The 18,173-nt window shown below is 52.9% G+C and overlaps 7 protein-coding genes across 7 annotated transcripts; 3 read left to right on the top strand and 4 right to left on the bottom strand.

Moving 5' to 3' along the window:
- Positions 1 to 1,651: 1,651 nt before the first annotated feature.
- Z520_06773 (uncharacterized protein) lies at positions 1,652 to 2,911 on the top strand (the record flags this gene model as incomplete). Its single annotated transcript, XM_016777273.1, has 4 exons — positions 1,652 to 1,871; positions 1,922 to 2,260; positions 2,314 to 2,688; positions 2,751 to 2,911. The coding sequence occupies 4 exons, from the start codon at positions 1,652 to 1,654 to the stop codon at positions 2,909 to 2,911; spliced, it is 1,095 nt and encodes a 364-aa protein (XP_016631444.1).
- Positions 2,912 to 4,337: 1,426 nt separating this feature from the next.
- On the bottom strand, positions 4,338 to 5,048 carry Z520_06772 (uncharacterized protein; the record flags this gene model as incomplete). The annotated part of the gene is made up of 2 exons (XM_016777272.1): positions 4,338 to 4,637; positions 4,806 to 5,048. 2 exons carry the CDS (start codon positions 5,046 to 5,048, stop codon positions 4,338 to 4,340), a joined length of 543 nt encoding a protein of 180 aa, XP_016631443.1.
- A 2,431-nt stretch (positions 5,049 to 7,479) lies between these two features.
- On the top strand, positions 7,480 to 8,481 carry Z520_06771 (uncharacterized protein; the record flags this gene model as incomplete). Its single annotated transcript, XM_016777271.1, has 1 exon — positions 7,480 to 8,481. One exon carries the CDS (start codon positions 7,480 to 7,482, stop codon positions 8,479 to 8,481), a length of 1,002 nt encoding a protein of 333 aa, XP_016631442.1.
- Positions 8,482 to 8,616: 135 nt separating this feature from the next.
- Positions 8,617 to 9,424, bottom strand: Z520_06770 (uncharacterized protein; the record flags this gene model as incomplete). Its single annotated transcript, XM_016777270.1, has 3 exons — positions 8,617 to 8,712; positions 8,769 to 9,238; positions 9,292 to 9,424. 3 exons carry the CDS (start codon positions 9,422 to 9,424, stop codon positions 8,617 to 8,619), a joined length of 699 nt encoding a protein of 232 aa, XP_016631441.1.
- Positions 9,425 to 9,866: 442 nt separating this feature from the next.
- Z520_06769 (uncharacterized protein) lies at positions 9,867 to 11,867 on the top strand (the record flags this gene model as incomplete). Its single annotated transcript, XM_016777269.1, has 1 exon — positions 9,867 to 11,867. One exon carries the CDS (start codon positions 9,867 to 9,869, stop codon positions 11,865 to 11,867), a length of 2,001 nt encoding a protein of 666 aa, XP_016631440.1.
- A 509-nt stretch (positions 11,868 to 12,376) lies between these two features.
- Positions 12,377 to 13,381, bottom strand: Z520_06768 (trihydroxynaphthalene reductase; the record flags this gene model as incomplete). Its single annotated transcript, XM_016777268.1, has 2 exons — positions 12,377 to 13,113; positions 13,273 to 13,381. The coding sequence occupies 2 exons, from the start codon at positions 13,379 to 13,381 to the stop codon at positions 12,377 to 12,379; spliced, it is 846 nt and encodes a 281-aa protein (XP_016631439.1).
- Positions 13,382 to 15,592: 2,211 nt separating this feature from the next.
- On the bottom strand, positions 15,593 to 17,646 carry Z520_06767 (uncharacterized protein; the record flags this gene model as incomplete). The annotated part of the gene is made up of 4 exons (XM_016777267.1): positions 15,593 to 16,924; positions 16,971 to 17,237; positions 17,290 to 17,370; positions 17,428 to 17,646. The coding sequence occupies 4 exons, from the start codon at positions 17,644 to 17,646 to the stop codon at positions 15,593 to 15,595; spliced, it is 1,899 nt and encodes a 632-aa protein (XP_016631438.1).
- Positions 17,647 to 18,173: the final 527 nt, after the last annotated feature.

The raw sequence follows: 18,173 nt of genomic DNA, 5'->3' as shown, positions 1-18,173 counted from the left end.
AGAGGAGAGTTATATAGAATACGAACCACTTTCTCCCGCCACCTCTCGGATGGGAATACCCTTCAGCGGTCTGGCTTTCGGCAAGATGCGGGCTGCACCAAGTTCTAGACGACACCAGCACCGGAGTTTCTGTCTTTTTTTCAGAGACCATTGCCACACCAAGCTGTTGGAATGGTGTAGTCAAATCGTGGGATGATTGCGTGATTGGGAACATGTATTGCTGGGCTTGTATCCTTCCATTTTGGAAGTGGTCTGCGAGGGGCACCCAGCCAATATGCTCTGGAAACCCACCGACTTGTCGACAGCGTTGCGACCCCGGCCATGCGCCGCTCCATCTGACTACATTTGGCGTCCCACGCTTGCCGATCCATGTGGCCGCGGGGAAAGAAAGCTGCAATGTGTTGTTAGAATCCTTGCGCCAGTGGCTTATCCGAGCAGGGAGCTCAAAAGATCGATGCTCGAAGTATCTATCCAACAAATAGGCGCCCTGCAGTCCGAGGCTAAAGCTCCTGCTCCGACGAGAACCACAGTGGGCAGCCCAAAGGCTACAATAGCAAGGAACTCGACATCTTTAGATCGGCTGCCACATGCTTGGTTCGCTAACTTGGTGGAAAGGGATACACCGTGGTGGAGATAGGGTTTGTACAGAAAGACGTGATTGGTGGAGAGCGACTGCAAGCTTGATGTCGAAGTGCAACCGACGTCTTGGACCGACGAAGCACGCCATCACGAGCGTTCTGACACCTTTTTCACTCCACTCCGGGCCGGTCGAGTCTCATCCAGGTCTCGGGCAGCGCACTGTGTTCTGCAAAGGACGACAACAATTGACTTATTTCATTGGTTCTCTGGTCAAGGCAAATTGCCCTTATCATTCCCGCCAGACCATCTCCTAGTCTCGACTGCGAGCGGAGAGGGTTGCGCGTACCGGGTACTGGTTCAGGGCTCTGTGAATGCCGGAACATGGATGTCAGCTCGTGTAATATGCCGTGATCATGGAAAGACCGTGGATCAAGTGATGGTCCAGGGAGTGAGTGGAAGGAAATTGAGACTTGAGGGGGAAGTTGAGATGCTGGCACTGGTGGCGCCAAGCCTCACGTGATCTTGAGATTTCTCAATGTCCAGCGGCAACCTGCACAGCTGGCACATGTCAACAGCTCCTGAGAAGAGAAAATGTTCCTCGTACCTCTCCCACGCTTCCACCTGGCGCGGATGAGCTGTGTACAAGATGATGGACTCGTTTGCCCTCATCAATTCCGGAGCACCGCGGCTTCGAGTGAGCCAATCTGAGGGGTCCGAACTTGTCGAGGATAGAACAGCACGCGAAGCTGCCGACTCGCGCCATTCGTACCTCGAATGGTGTCAGCACCTCGGTGAGCACCGCGACTATCTGGAAGAGGACATCCCATGAAGATGAGCCCAGGGACCCCGCAGATTGCGGAATCCAGACGACTTAGCGGACAGGACAGACATCGCGTCGAGAAATGCACCTGTGGCATCATACGTCGTCCACTGCAGCGTGCCTGCACCCGACAATGCTCAATGCTGGTACCAAAAGATTATAAAATCGTGCTCTACTCCGGGTTGAAGACCAAGAATTTTCTTCGAGGATCGGAAAGCCAACCGCGCCGCATTTTTGTTGATCTTCTTCAAAATGGCTCCTTCTGCTATCGATGTTGACGCACCTCAACAGGACTACATCAAACAAAAGACCTTGTTTGGAAAGGAGCCTCTAAAATCGTCTGGCTCCCTCGACCGGTTTAAATCCATCGACCTGACTCCCGTGATTGGTACGGAGTTTCCTGAGGCAAATCTTGTTGAGTGGTGGAATTCACCTAAGTCCGATGAGCTTCTGCGCGACCTCGCAATCAAAAGTAAGCCCATCCGGGCCTATCTTCGGGTGAAATCTTACTTATCATGTCAGTATCCGAGCGTGGAGTCGTCTTCTTCAGGAAACAGGACAATCTCACAAACGAAATACAGAAGCAGCTCATCCAGCGACTCGGCGAGCTGACCGGAAAGCCGCAGACCTCGAAATTGCATATCCACCCGATCCTCAACTCTGAGAGAGAGCTTGGAGGCAGTGATCCAGAGATCAGCACCATCAGCTCTGTTCAGCACGCCAAACTTTACAAGAAGACTCCGTATGATCAGAGCAAGAAGATCCAAGGCAGTGCGCAGTGGCACAGCGATATAGCATTTGAGCCAGTTCCCGCGGATTACACATCCCTTCGACTGACCCAATTGCCTCGAACGGGAGGAGGTCAGTCACACTTCCACACTGAACAACACCTCAAGTTACTTACCAGACACCAGATACTCTGTGGGCTTCGGGATATGAAATTTACGATCGAATCAGTGAGCCGTACCAGAAATTTCTCGAGACTCTGACTGCCACATTCGCTCAGCCAGCATTCAACGAAGTTGCCGACAAAGGAGGCTTCCAGCTGTATACCAAAGAAAGAGGAGCTCCAGAAAATGTCGGAGGCGAACTGAAGGCCATCCATCCCGTCGTTCGAACCAATCCTGTGACTGGGTGGAAGAGCATTTTCCCCGTGGGCGGCCACGTGCGCCACATCAACGGACTGACCGAGCAGGAGAGTAAAAATCTGCTTGAGTGGTTCCTGGATCTGGTGTACAAGAACCACGACCTTCAGGTGCGGTTCAAATGGGAGAATCCAAACGACATTGGTGAGTGATCACATGGCCCACTGTTTGGAAATGTGCATGTTCTGACAAGGAGCCCATTGTAGCTATCTGGGACAACCGCAGCGTGTTCCACTCTGCGACCTACGACTATCGCGGCGAAGGAGACCGCTTTGGAAACAGGGCAGTAGGCCTGGGAGAGAGGCCCTACTTCGACCCCAACAGTACTTCAAGGAGGGCAGCGCTGGGGAAACTAGACAACAACTAGATGCAGCATTTTGCGTATTGCGATTTTAAAAGAACATTTAGACATAGCCCCTGTCAATGAGCGGAGCTCGCCCGAGTTCGGTCAACCAAATACGTGGATCCTATGCATTCTCTCTTGAATACCAGAACCAGTCTTGTCGCTGTGTCTACTCCGACTTCCTGCACGACCTTCCGTCAGATCTTTGGTCAGAGTAACCCTTCTTGTTGTGCTTTATCAAGACCATGGTTGGACCATGTCTCTCCAGCTCAGAGTGGCGGCTGCGTGGATCCTCCGTCGACGTCGTCGAGGGAACTTCGTCACGTACAGTAGGATGCAATACCGGTGACACCTTACTAGTTGACGGAAGTGGTCGCCACTCCTCAATCGCTGGAAGCTGCAACAAGTGCTGAGGAGTGCCACAAGGACGCCCACACGTCAATACATGGGGGTTGGCCCAAAATGTAAAAAACCAAGCGAATAAAAGAACACCAAATTCTATGCTAAGAAAAGCTGATCTATTAATCTGAGAGTATACGACGCCGCCGAGCCAAAGCAATGCTGCCATACCGGCGTGCCGAACGAAGAATATGCATTGCGGATGTAGGAAATCAGCTGAAAAAACCCAACATCCGTAGAGAGTGGCCTGGGTGGCTGGCCCTGCCGTCTACCAGCGCCACTCTATCTCGTCGCATATTGAAACCCGAAAAGCATCCAACTATGAGAGCTGTCATAAATTACAAGATCAGTAAAAACTGTTGAACCTAACTTCCATACATCTACGCTCGATCAAAGTGGGAAGCGACTCATACTCCGATTCCTGACATCGCACTTATTACAAGGTCCTTCTCGACAACAACCCTACTGGAAGTCGGTATAGTCAAGTGGCTGAAACTGGATCTGGCGCGAATTGCCTCTCATATCGTCCCAAGCCGTCGTAAGCCACGGATTTTTTCCCACACCCTGAAGAGGTTGCTCCCAGGGATTAGGATCAGGCGCAGTTTCGAGCACACTGGGATTCTGTTGAAGCTGGCTCGACATCCTGAAGCGAGGTTGTCGAGTGTAGTTGAATATCCGGATGGAATCATCCAGGATCTTCTGCGCTGTTGCATTTGTAGATGGTCGAGAACGGGCAAATTCCCCTGCAGTGTTTCCGCATTCCACCGATTGCTGAACGCAATTTGCAATGCTGGAATCTCCGCTGCAGGGAATTCGATAGTTCCTTGGTGGATACCATCAGGACCATTGGTGTGGCCTGGAAAGAACATCTTCCCCCATCTAGTCTACTTCTCTGATTTCGTCAGTCGTCTATTAATGTATACGCTGTGCATCTCTGTCTAGAGATCAATTACACTCTCGAATTTTGGACCGTCGTACTGGCCAGGGTTGCAGGCTGACAAGTCTTTTTGTCGCGCACTGTGTTCCACATCAGCTCGCGTCCCACTGAGTTTCAGCCCACAAATTTCACATCCGTAGTGGTGCTGCCGGAAATGTTCCCAGAGGTTACGGAATTCAAGGCCTCTTTGTGCGCAACAGGGGTTGGGGCTAATGTCTCCAACGGGCCTTCTGGCAAAAGGACAGTTCCATCGAGTTTGTTGCCACGCATCTTTGGCCTCTTGGGTTCTCTAGGCTGTTGCTCCTCATTATTATCACCGCCACCATCAACGGCTTCATCACTCGTAGGGGGTGTTCGTTTACTTCCACGGGCACTTGAGCGCGTTGCCTTATCCGAAGACGATGATGGTGTCGACTGCGAAGAAGATGAGGCAGGCATGTTTCGAGATCCAGCTGTATGTTGCCTGAGCCCTTATAGAGTGGAAAATGGTCCTTTGAAAGCAGCCTCCGGCGAGAAGATTGTGATCGCATCAACAATTGCGCGGGCATTTTCAGTACCAAAAAGTGTCTTTAGCTCACCTACCATGCTCATCTCGCAGTCGGATATATCATCAACTTCGTCTCCATAATACTTGGGGACCTCGTCGTCGTGCGGAAGGATTGATTTCCAGGTCTTGACGGAAGAAGTGTTGAAGTAATTCGCTCTCTCCACGAGTTTGTCGCATAAGTTGGTCAGATTTTGGCGCCCCTGCTGAAGAGCATCGTAACATTTGTCCTCATGCGAAATGAGCATGGGAGTTGGCCGTTGGTCGGCCGCGAGGTCCATCTGATCGCACGGAGGTGGAGAGATGTCACTAAGCTGAGGGCGGAAGCCTTGTATTGGTAGAGGGTCCGAAAGACTTAACAGAAAGGATGACGGAGCAACAATGTCACACAGCCACAGCCACAGCCACCAGCTTTCAGGGATATACGCACAGTATGAGTAGATGCTTCCAACCCTTCGCTCGTAAGGGAGGGAAGGGAGGGAAGAGAAATAGGAGTGCGGACATGGTGCGAGGGGCCTTATATAATTTATGCCTCCGAGGAATGTAGATGCGCAAGGCTGAGCTTGCGCAACTGCGCAGCTCACGAAATGTCCGACTTGAAGATTGGTGTAACAGGGTAGGACAAAAAGCCTCATGCCTGCCCAGGTGGTCACTCCCTAGCTACACTTGGCGATTCGCTGACGGGAAACCTGGGGTTGCCTTGGGGCTGGGAAGCCACTACCTGGGAATGTAATTGGGCCACAGCAGCAACACTAGCCACAGCGCCACGGATTGAGGAGGAAGGCTGAACGGTCGAAGCCCCTGTTTCAGGCAGTTGGCACCCGGTCGTGTTTCAGAAAACAACCACCACCACCACCACCACCACCTCCGGTCAATCTCGAATCAGAAGCGTCGCGCGCAAGTGCACTTCAGTGACCATGAGTGCATTATTGATCATTGCGCATCGCAACGTGGTTTCATCTGCACGACCGCTTCCTACGTGTGATCTTATGCGCCTATACTCATCGTTTCCCAGTGCTGGTCAGCGCTCAATTACAGCTTCACATTTACTCACTGTGAAGTTGCACCCATCGAACCCCTGGACGCTCTTCCGACGTGGTGCAATGTCGCTGTCCATTCCCACAACTAGGGTGCAAATACTCTTCCCACAGGTATATAACAACCTCACCATGCTCTCTGGGAGTGTCTCCTTGATTCCTGCGTTCCATCAACCACCACCCGAAGATAGACAACCCCTAAGGCGCCAGCTCAAGGGCTTCTGCCCACGTATTGCACGAAGATGTTCCCGACCCCAACAATTGGAGCAGGTCAACATCTTGTCCCTTCCTCGAATGTCAACCCAGTCTCCAGAGTGACCTGGCGTCTCGTCGTCCACCATCATGGAGACTACTACCTGCACGAGGTGCCCCTTCTCCCCACGGACCGTGGTCATGATATCATTGCCAAACTTCTCGAAGAGTACAAGACTTCCGAAAGTTGGCTGGTCAAAGCTGTTCCGTATATGACCCCCGCGGTTTATACAGTCACACTGGCTCCGGTACCACCCCTGCCCTTTCAGTCGTGTCACACGCTCTGATATATGTATCTTAGGTTCCAATCGAGGACCTTACCACTAGCCTACCTCGTCTGGTGGATGTGGATACGATTCACTGCTCGCACGTCTTAACCTCCGCTTTACGTCGGCGCCAAACGGGGACAAGACTTCCACTCGCCCCATCACTCTTGACGTCCTACGCCCGCTTCACCGTCCTGCCTGAAGCTCCCAACAACACAGTCTCCCGGGACGCAGTCTTGATAAACCTCGAATTGGATAGACTCGCACTGCTGGTTTTTTCGACCCTGTCGTGTATTGTGTCTGTTGTTGCGGGTGTTGTTGCTGGATTGGTGAGGCACAGTCTGGATACAGGCTTCGGTGTCTCCGGAGCAGTAGCAGGTGTGGTGGGAGTTGTGGAGGGGTATGCGACTTGGAGGTTAAAGTAGGCGTGGAGCAGAAGACGGTAATGAAGACGGAGACTAAGACGCTTGCAGTGGGGCTTATATGCTTTGACGTTGACTTTGTCTTAATCCATTTATGCTGGCACCATGAGTGAGACATATAGAATACTGGCGATACCATTACTCACAAGGAGTATGTCAGCCTCGCTGTAGAAATGCTGTGAGACCTTTCGAGCACCACCGGCTGCTGCTCCATCTCCACTACCGACCTCTTGAGTCCTTAGGGAGACTCCTTGGGGTGGGCGGGCCGGATCTGCTGGCTCAGCCTCGTCGTCGGTGCTTCCCCACCCCAGCATGTCCAATCAGATGCCACTCGCGCGCGCCCTTCATGTCATTCAGCGCCTTCGTGTTATACGCAGGACCTGCCATTCATTATACGCGAACACCAATGACGAATTCAGAACTTCCGTATCCCCTCGGGGACATAAAAGGCTAATGAGGGAGATGCACCAGACATGGACTCACGAGTGGTTTGAGATAAACCAGATAAAATCCCCAAGGGCAGCTTTCAACGGGGCGCGCCCTTCGGTTCATCATATGTACATACGATAATCTCCCTGCCCCTAGTCCTTAGCAGCTACATATCTGTTCGCTTTGTTCCCTGTGATATCCATACCAACCCACCGAAGCACACCCTTATCTTAAGGAACCTCCAGGAAAAAAGAATTGGACATGAACGTGAAGGTCAAGATCGAGTGCCACTGCCGCCTCACCTCCATGTCGCTCACGATCCCGTCGGCGGCGTTGCCCTTGAAATCCGCGCTGTGCCACTGCTCCTCATGCCGGCACGCGACGGGCCAGCTGTTTGCGACCTGGGCCGTGATCCCCGCGGACCTGCCGCCCGACGTGCTGAGCAGTGGCAAACTGGTCAAACACGAATCATCGCGGACGTGTCAGCGCTGGTTCTGCAGGCGGTGCGGGGCTAGTGTCATCAACATCGACGCGGGTCAGGGGGAGGAAGAGTGGGAGGTCGGCACGGGGGTGCTCTACTTGCAGGTGGACGACGACCGGGAGAAGGGGCTGCAAGGGAGGTTGAACCGGGTGCAGCTCTGGGTGGAGGATGTCAGGGGAGACGGAGGCGCGGTGGGCTGGATCAATCAGGGAAAATTGCAGGGGATGGATAGGCATTGGAGGGGACGGGAGAGCGAGATGGTCAGCGACGACGCGGTCAGGGACCTCCTGATGAAACACAGCAAAGCGCCTGTACATGCCAGCAGAGAATATGGTGATGAGCGTCTTGTCGCGCAGTGTCGTTGCAAAATCGTCCGCTTTGAAGTCTCACATCCCCCAAGCGACTACAATGCCGGAACGGGCAAGTTTGGAGCGAGCCTCGATGCATGCACGTCCTGTCGGACCGTGACTGGGTTTGAAATCACCTGCTGGGCCACCGTACCAAAGAGTCTCATCATGGTGGCAGACCAAACTCTCGAGTCTCTGCTGGTAGACAGGGCAAGGCTCGGGCACTACAAGACATCGTCGGATGTGAGTCGGTATTTCTGTGCAAAATGTGGTGCAACCGTCTTCTACTATAAGCACGGCCTCGAGACCATTGACATCGGTCTCGGACTTCTGGAACCCAAGATCGAGGGTGCTGTTCGGCTGGAGTCATGGCTCGAATGGCAAAAGTATCCCAAGTGTTTGGTATATGAAGAAGATGCAGTTGACGCGGCATTTGTGAGGAATTTGAAAGAAGGCATGAGGCATTGGGAGGGTCGCTGAGCGGTGGTTAGCAGAAAAGTCTGTTGTCATGTTCTCCAGTTTGCAAGCTTTAAAGGATCGTCACTTTGCTACTCGCTTGTAAGACTTATTTGATTATACGCTCGTGCTGTACATTATCTCAGTTCTTTGACCTGCTTAACTGGAAAATCTCTTCTCGGCAGCCTTCCAGTTGATGACATCCCAGATGGCGCTGAAGTACTCGGCCTTTCGGTTCTGGTACTGGAGATAGTACTGTTTGATTGTCAACAAATACACGATTCCATAGCATGGCAGGGGGTTTCTCTTACAGCGTGTTCCCAGGCGTCGACACCCAGCAGAGGCTTGTATCGGCCAACAACAGGATCCTGGTTCGCATATGTCTGGATCGAGATGTTGCCGGTCTGGGTGTCCTTGACCAGCCAAGCCCAACCGGAACCTTGGATACCTGCCAGAGCAGCATTGAACTTTTTCTTCATCTCTTCCAAGTTTCCATAGGTGCTATCAATGACCTTGGCCAGCTCTCCGGAGGGAGGCTCGCCGCCGCCCGAGTTCTTGGGTGCAAGGTTCTCCCAGAACAAGGTGTGATTGACGTGGCCACCACCGTGAAAGTTGATCAGTGGCTGTAGAGCAATCTTTGCGGCAACGTCATCGCTGGCTTCGGCGGCAGCATATTGATCGGCGGCGGCGTTGTACGAGTTCACGTAGGTCTGGTGATGTTTGCTGTGGTGCAGCTCCATGATCTTGCCGGAGATGGCGGGTTCCAGGGCACCATAGTCGTCTGATTGAGATGTCAGCCTTAGCTTTTCAACATCACCAAAGTATTTCACTGACAGGAAAGGTCAGGAAGAGTTGCCTTCATCCGAACAAAAGTTTTGTCGGCGGTGGTCAGGCATCGAGCGGGATTGGTAGCTGCAACAGCTCTCAAGGTGGAGGGACGGGCGACAGATCGGAACAACGAAGCCATGTTTGAGATGATTTCACAGTGATTGAGCGGGACAAAGGAAGCTGAGACTTGTAAGAAAGGAGTTGGAAATGGGTGGTGAGGTGCTGCCGGATGTTTATTGGAATTGGAGAGAGCGAGATGGAGAGATGGAGCTGGACAAATTACATCACTGCGGTCACTGTGGTCGCTGCGGTCACTGTGGTCGCTGCGGTCACTGTGCCTATTCCGGAAATCCGAGTCCTCGTGCGAATTTCGGGCTCCATGATGGAGTTGGTGAGTTTCCCAGAACTTTTTCTCCGCAGGCACCACAGGCCCATCGCAGATCCAACAACCCTTGCATGTGACACGTACTCTTTCACTGCATGCGATCTTCTTGCGTGTATCGAGTCTCTCTACCAGGCGCATTCAAATTGGCTCCACCGTTACTGTGCGGCCTTGCTGCGCAGCCTGATGCTCAGGCACAATGAGCGATTCTTCAGAAGACGATCAACCCTTCAACCTTCGCGACTATGACGATGAAGAATCTGACGATGAGCGACCGCACAAAAGACGGAAGACAACAAAGATTCTGCGGAGTCGTGGGCTCGGGTTCGTCAAATCTACCACCGAAGAAGAAGCGCAGGACGATGCACAAGACAGGGAAGACGAAGACGAAGAACAAGACGTTGACGATGAAAGACCCTCTATGGGCATGGGCATGGGCATGGGAATGGGCACCGGTATGAGTGGATTTCGAGGCTCGTTCAACATAGGCGAATACAACGACGAGGAAGCAGAGGCAGAAAGAGCCACTCCGCCGATGGACATGTCTCCCCAACGGCAAACAGAAAAGCCTCAGCGCATGGGCCCTTCAGCGTTTGGAGTCGGCGGAAGGATGAACAAAAACTCCTTTGCGGCCCGGATGATGGCCAAACAAGGCTATGTCGAAGGTCAAGGTCTTGGAAAATCGGGGCAGGGAATAACAGCACCCATCCAGGCCAAAGTGCTCCAAAATCGGGCTGGCCTGGGTCAAGGAAGCGGGACAGCCGAGCCTCGTAGGAGACAAGATGCAGGAAAGGAAAAGACGTCTTCCAAGGGCTCGACACCCGGCACAAGCACACCACGGATCAAGGCGCCCCCAAAGGCCAAATATGCCGTCGCAGCAATCGAATCGAGGGGCCTCCACGTCCCGGAAGCCATGAAGCAAATTATCGTCGATGCAACTGGAGCCGAAACCAAGACTGTGACCTCGTTGTCAGGTTTCTCAACTCCAACCAGAGAAGCCTCGCCATCACCAGCACTGGAAGCTGCAAAAGCCACTTCCCGCATCAAGCTCCAACTGCAGGCTTTTGCCGACGCGTGGGACTCGACGAAGGACCAAGAAAGTCATCTAGAGCAGGAAGAAATCCAGCTCGGTGCCGCACTGGCATTGCACGAAGAAGAGATTCGACGCTACAACGACATCATCTCTGCGTTTGAGCGGGTCACCGTGGACGATTCGAATGAGTCCCGAGACTGGAATGCCTCCATCTCCCGCTTAGAAGAAATCCAAGACCGCTCTTTCCTCTACATCACAGAGCTCTCCCTTCCTGAACTCACCGCTTCCTGCCTCGAAACCCCCTTCCGGCGCGAGATGGTCGAGTGGGATCCTCTTTCTGATCCTACTCACCTAGTCGACTCGTTGAAGTCGATCGACCAGCTTCTCGAGCTTCAAAAGTCACGGTCATCCCGCCACCGCAAACGAACGACATACTTTGAGTCGTTGCTCCTGTTGCACTGGTACCCGCGCGTACGTACGGCGCTGTCGAAGGAATGGGACGTCTACGATCCCGAGCCGGCGTATAATTTGGTCGACGCCTGGACGCCACTACTCCCTCCTTTCCTCATCTACAAGATGCTGCATGAAGTCGTCCTTCCGCGGTTAATCGAGGCTGTGAAACGGTTCCCAAAGACGCTCGACTCAGCCGGCCTATTGGGGACAACCGACCGAAGCAAGAAGAAGTCCAGCAGAGCTCCGGACATGCACACCTGGCTTTTCGATTGGTGGACCCTCATCTCCTCCGAGACGCTCGACCTCGAACGGTTCCCCGAACTAAAATCGCTCGTCAAGTCCAAAGTCGACGCCGATTCCTGGGCACACTGGAAGCCCCTGCTCGGGTCGAGGAAACAGAAACTGCTCCCTTCAACCACACCCACACCGACCACGCAACGTCCTACCACGACGGCCGGCCTCAACGAGGCGATGGAGGAGATGACGTTCCGATCGCTCGTCGAGGAATGGTGCTCGGAGCATAACCTCCTCCTGCAAACGTCGCATAAATCCGACGCGTTTGGTCGGCTGTTGTACAGGTTACAAGATGCCGAGAGACAACGGAATCGCGGGATCCTCGTGTATTTGCAGGACGACGTCGTGTTCGGGGCAGAGGATGGAGAGCCCTACGCGTTGGACGAGCGGTTGATCGCCAGGGCGAGGGGGGAAAAGTAGGTAGGTAGTAGGTAGATGACGAGTGAGTGGCCCTTGGAAAGCTCACTTGCAGTGCATGCATCGAACCCTCTAAGGGAGGAGAGACAAACAAATAGTAGACGCGTTATACGCCTCTGTTGGATGGAATGCAGATTGAAAAAGCGCGCTTCCCGAACCGTCCCCCTTGTGTCTATGTAGCTAATGTAGGTACATGCGAAGGACTCCCAAACCGGCAACAACGACAACGTCATGACTTCTTCCACAAATGGTTCCAGATGAGTGATCTATGGCAGAGTAATCCAACTGCAAAGGAGATTTGTTGTCTCGCTTTTTGTTCTTTCTCTTTCCCTAAACGACCAAAAGAAAATCCTAGATCTTTTGCCCCAAATCATAAATTATCATCGGTCGCAGGAAAACATGTCGACACCCCTTACATCTATCTTTTCACACCTTGGTTGCTCTCTCTCTCTCTCTCTTCATGTCATGTTCGGGTCGGATAGAAAACTCTTTGTTTTTTCTTTTCTTGCACTTTACATGCAAGCAGCGCCGTCAATGCCGATGATCTTGCCGTTCACCCACTCGCCGTCCTGGGAGGCCAGGAAGGCAGTTACACGGGCAACATCGATGGGCTGACCGACACGGTTCATGGGCGACCATGTGGCGGCGTACTCGTCGACCTGGTCGTCGGTCAGGTTCATGCCGTTGGGGATGTACTCTCTGCAGACGGCGTGGTACATGTCGGTCTTGATACCACCGGGGGCCACGGCGTTGACGGTGATTTTCTTGTCACCGCAGTCGATGGCCATGCAGCGGACAAAGGTCTCGATGGCACCCTTGGAGCCCGAGTAGACGGTGTGCTTGGGGACACCCTTGGCCTGGCCGGTGATGGAACCCATCAGGATGATGCGGCCGCCGACCTCGAGGTTCTTGTATGCCTCACGAGCCACGAAGAATTGGCCTCGGGTGTTGATGTTGAAGACACGGTCAAACTCTTCCTCGGTGACGTCCTTCAAGTGTCCAAAGGAAACGACGCCCGAGTTGGAGACCACAATATCAATCTTGCCGAAGTGCTTCTTGGCCTGGGCGAACATGTCGATGATCTGCTGGACGTCTGACACGTTGGCTTGGACGGCAATGGAGTCGCGGCCGAGGGCCTTGATCTCGGCGACCAGCTCATCGGCGGCCTTGGAGGAGTTGGCATAGTTGACCACAACGTCGGCGCCACGGCGAGCGAGTTCGAGTGCAGTCTCACGACCCATACCTCGCCCTGCAACAATGTGCCCATTCTGTTAGCTTTTTTCTTTTGTTCTCCTATCTTTCTGGGTTGGGGAAGAGGCGGTGAAGGGCCAGGTCGAGGAATCTTTCCTCGGCGAAAGGCTGCTCGCAGTCTTCGAACTGGATTCGACCTCCTCTTGCTAGGACGTACCTGATCCTGTCACAATGGCAACTTTGCCAGTGAGGAGGTAGCTGGGGACCGGCTGGTCGACAACGGGGGCAGAGCCATTGGCAAGTCTGGTCGAGTTGCGTTTAGACATGGTGGGGGCGGTGTGGAGGGTTTGTTTGTGTGTGAAACGTCCAAAAGGCAGTTGAATAGTATCCAAAAGATTGCAAGAGATGCAAAGAGACAAAGAGCAGGGGATATGTACAGCACTCGAGGAAGAAGGGAGCAAAGTCGAGGAAAATGAGTTTTATTGAGTTGTGGTCACGGTGTTAGGATAAGGGGTGGTGATTGTTTTGTGCCCCCCTCCTGTTCCGGCTTCCCTCGACCAAAAAGTTCCATTGGGAATATTATTTTTAACAGTCCATCAGCCGCAGCTAATGCTCTGAGTGGGGGAGGGCGATCGGCCTAGTTGGCTTTAGCGGCCACTAATGGGCGACGCTCAGAGCCTGTGTTCGCTGCCAGGGGCCCGACGCTGAGGGGCAGCTGTCACTGGTTCACGGGGATCGTCAGGTGCGAACTAGTGGATGGAGGGGCATCTTAACGACTTCACTACCACCACCGCCGCCAACCGTCCTTGCCTCCCTTAGGGTCCTGAGCACTAACGCATCGCCACAGGGGAGGGTGGACAGGGGGGCCGCACCCCGAAAAGGTTGCGCCAGGGGCCCACCTGCAGTTGTTTAGGTGCCCTTTCTGTGCTGGGCTGGACGTTGACCTTGCGAGATCTTTCACCGCCCCGGGTTCCTGGGTTGGGGGCCGTCTTTTTCTCTGTTTTCCCCCGCTGACCTCCTTCCTCTGAGCTCTCCCTCTGCTCGTTCGTCTGCTGGGGTCCGAGTCTGCTTGCTGCTCCCGTGCTATGGTGGAAGGAGTTTTGAGTTGGTGAAGCCCTGATCGCGCACTCAGTTACTCACTTCTTGAGCGTGTCCGACATGAACAAGTAACCCTTTTCCGGTTGCATGGTGCGCCCCTCGGTGCACTCCCACGCTTCGGGCCCGGGCTGGGTCTGGCTCTCGGCTTCTGACGAGTCGGCAGCTTTGCACGAGTCAGGGGGCCACTCAGGGGGCCGTTTTATAAAGAGAGGAGTCAGAGGACACACATAAAGATCTTGGCGGGGGTTTTATTCTCTTGTACGAACGCAATCCAGATGGGAGCCTGCATCCTATTCGCTTCGTACAGTTGAAATTGCGAGAAGGAGAGAGGCATCTCGGAGATAGGTCTTGTGGGCGGTCTAGGCCCTCCTCACCGTCAGTTGAGTACTTCGTAGACTCGGTAAGGCTACCGCTAGAGCATCAGGTTCGTTCTTGGATGCATTGTGCCCGTATTGGTCTGAACCTGACGCTGGTGCATATATCGGTATCCATGTCAGAAAGTCAATGACAATGACGAAAAATGATTTTGTTCTACGATATTTCCCCCCTGGCTCCCTTACCGTCCCGGCCTGCATAGGTATTAATTATGAAACCTACCCCCAGATGGTAGGCATCAAGATTGTCCTCCGCGGGCTTCATCCGCGTACACATACCGTTGTGTTTATTTGCGCACTTCTAGATTTGCTTGGATCGGATGTGCGTGTACGTGAAGGCCTCGAACCCTTTCCACGCAAAGTCCGTTGAAGCCACTATCTGAGTCGGTTGTGTGCTTGGAGCCTCGTGGCGGACGCCAGTGGCAGAGAAAAAGGGGCTCCGAAAGCGGGGTGCTGGACTCCGGCGCTAATAAAAGAGGCGAAAAGAGTTGGTTGAGGGGGGGGGGAGACTGAGGAAGTATCCGAGTAGTGAGGAAACGGAAACTTGAAAGGCGCGAGGGCGATTGCAATTGAAACCATGCTAGTGCGCATCTCCACGTGCCGTCCACGTGACTTGAACGTTGCTTGGATCATTCAGTGCCATCAACACCTCGTACTCCGGACGTATCTATGTACTGTACGGATTGCATCGGTCCCTGAGATTGAAATCCTGGCATGTCTTCAGAGATTCGACACTGCTAGAGACTCAAGGATCTTCCTCAGGACCGCATCAAGGTCAGTCCTGGTGCTGGATCGAAAGGGTCTCCAGCCTGTGACAATACGGCACCATGGAAGGCTGTTTGATAGAACCCACGCTGTCAATCTGGCGTGGTCAGAGTTGCCAGAGATGGCCACTGTGCATCGAAGACTCCCACTCCAGCGGTAGTCCAAGTATGGCTCCAGAGACGCGTCTCAGATAATCTGATAGTTGGCCCCGGTAGACTTGGAATAGTGCTGAGGAATAGCCATGATATCCACAGGCACACGGTTGATCCTCAATCTGCTGCCGGTTCCTGCGTGCAGTTCTCACCTTAGCGCAAAGATTCTGGAGTCTTCAACCGCAACTCTGATCATCTTTTTCACTTCGGCTTTCCAATTGCTCTCACGCCACTTGTCCCACTGGCCAAACCCTTCATCAGCTTCCAGATTCAACGTTTCATAGCCTTCTTTGATGACCTTTTGAATTGCTGCCGGTGACTGATGCGTCTTCTTGCCATGTTGTACTTTCAACAATTCATGGTAATGAGATGAGACACTAATCAGTGCCTCAACCGATCGCTTCAAGCTCTCGGACTGGGAGCCTCCATCGCAATATGCTTGTTTGAACCTGTGCAGAACATCGTTCGCCTCGATGAGCTTGTAGAAGAAGTCGTCAAAACTGGAGGGATCAGGCAAAAATCCGTCACCCTTTGACAAACAGAATGCAGCAAGACTCGCAAGCGTCGCACACAAATCTCCCCGAATGTCTCTGACATGTTTGAGGTCGCTAGCATACTGCGTCAGGAATCGCATGAGTGATAAGAGCGAGCCCCAAATGTATGCCCAATGATGCTGAAGACGCGTCTTGGTCTGTTCAAGATGGGTAATTATCCGTAAGATGATACCCAAGGCAAGGCTGTACAGCCGCACGTCCAGTCTCTTTCTCAGATTGTGGCTGAGAATATCTGTACATACATCCAGTATGGCAGTCGCCGGGATCCTGGTAGACGTGACTAATGGAAGGTGGGGTGGCCTTTGTCGACATAATCGAAATAAGGCCTTAGAATCAGCCGAGCAAAGTCTTTTGGCCAGAACAGGGTCTTCCACGATTATCCTGATGGAGAGTAGGCTCAAGATGGCGTATGTCGATTGTCGTGGTCCGCGGTAGGCATGATGTGAGATATACGAGGTCATCGACAAGAATGAAGAAAATGGGGTCTCCCTATCTTTGTCGGCTGGTAGATTCAAAAGATTTGCGGCAAACAATTTATTTGCTTGGGTGAAAGAGTACAGCGAAAGGACACAAGCCGCATCTTCCCCTGGCAGAGAAAGGAGTAAACCCTTGGCTTCCTCCTCCGAGGGAGGCGCTGGTTTCTTTGCGTCAGTTGACAACGCCCGCAGTCCCACCATGACAAGTGTCGAGTTCAAACTCCACGGTGCAGGATAATCATCTTGAACAAACACGTATTGCTCACGTATAGCTAAACATGCTGTGGCGAAATTGCGAACCAGAAGTCGAATTGTTTCCTCGTTGACGAAATCCTCCAACCGGTTCTGGTACACATTCTGAGCTTCAAATTTGTTGTAACTGGACAATATACCGATGACAATAGATGCTTTGAGGGCGGTGGTTGGAGATTCGGGGATATCGTGGACATACTGGACGCCGATGAGTATGCTTCCAGGTCTTTGGGACGGTGCTTACCTTCATCAGCGCCGAGAACAGATCACGGTGCATGAAATAGGTAACGAGACTTGTATGGAATCCGCCAGCAACCAGTGCGAGGGCGGTATCAAGTGCTTTGCTCCGCAACGAATCTTTATCCGCCTGGCGGATGGTTGTTTCAAGGATATGGACAAGGTCAGACATCAACCTATCAATCGTGTCCAGCCCGGAAAGTACTTCGATGACGTCGGTGTTGGGATTGGTGTACTTCTTGGTGAAGACAGCGCACAGGAAAGCCGTCAGGTTCTTGGAGAGGCCAACGTCAGTCGAGCAGGAGAAAAATACAGGAGCAACATACGTCTAGGGCATTTTCATTGCGTGGGGGATCTCCTGAGCCTGCTTCAGCTATGGCACGCTTGAAGAATACCCTCATCTGAGCCTGACAGTCCGTTAGAGGCGAGGAACGAGCAGACGCAAGCGTGAGAGCTGACTATACTTGCATATGGAACAGATCAAAAGCTGTCATGGGCTCGAGAATGTCATAGAGTCGCTGTTTGTCGGGCCTGAGGAGGAAGAACTCCCGCCAAAACCCTTCAGAAGGGACCGAGTCATCGGCATCCTCGTTTGCGAGAACATTGAAGAGGTGGAGATAGAGCTGGATGATTTTGGGCTCAAAGGAATCTGGCCTTGTTTGTTGTGTCAGGGGTGTTTCCATGTCGATGGCAAGCGTTCAGGGCTGGGTTCGTTGGCAAACGTGTATGAGTTCATAGTCCAGGACCGGGACGAGAGCAGCTACGATAAGGGCAAAGAAAATGACCGCAAGCTGTAAATGAAGTGCTCTTGCTGAACGAAGTATGCAAAGTTGGGCAAATGACGCGGACGAGGCGCAGCCGTGCAAGGGTGAACCTCGTCACAATTGGCAGATGCTAGTGTCAAAGCGCAGAGGTCGTTTCTTCTGAGCGAGAGACTCAGAAACACCGCTTATTTGAAGTCCAGAGTGACATATCTCATACACGCCCAACGTGAGCACTGAACCGACAAAAGCATAAAGAACGAGAAGAAAGGAGGAGATTTATCGGCGTCATGTGACTCACCGCGTATCACGTGTCTAATCACGTGGTGATTGAAATCAGTCAGCGCCGATTGGCTGGCCAACGGAGCGAGTTCGGCTGACAAACTCGGAGACAGAGAATGACGGAACTGCCTCTTGAAACTGCGCCTTCAAGTTGAACTTGGATATTA

The sequence above is a fragment of the Fonsecaea multimorphosa genome (assembly GCF_000836435.1).
Source record: "Fonsecaea multimorphosa CBS 102226 unplaced genomic scaffold supercont1.13, whole genome shotgun sequence".
NCBI classification, from domain to species: Eukaryota; Fungi; Ascomycota; class Eurotiomycetes; order Chaetothyriales; family Herpotrichiellaceae; genus Fonsecaea; species Fonsecaea multimorphosa.
Note: the sequence above shows the minus strand (reverse complement) of the source record. Positions and strands in the feature narration are given on the sequence as shown.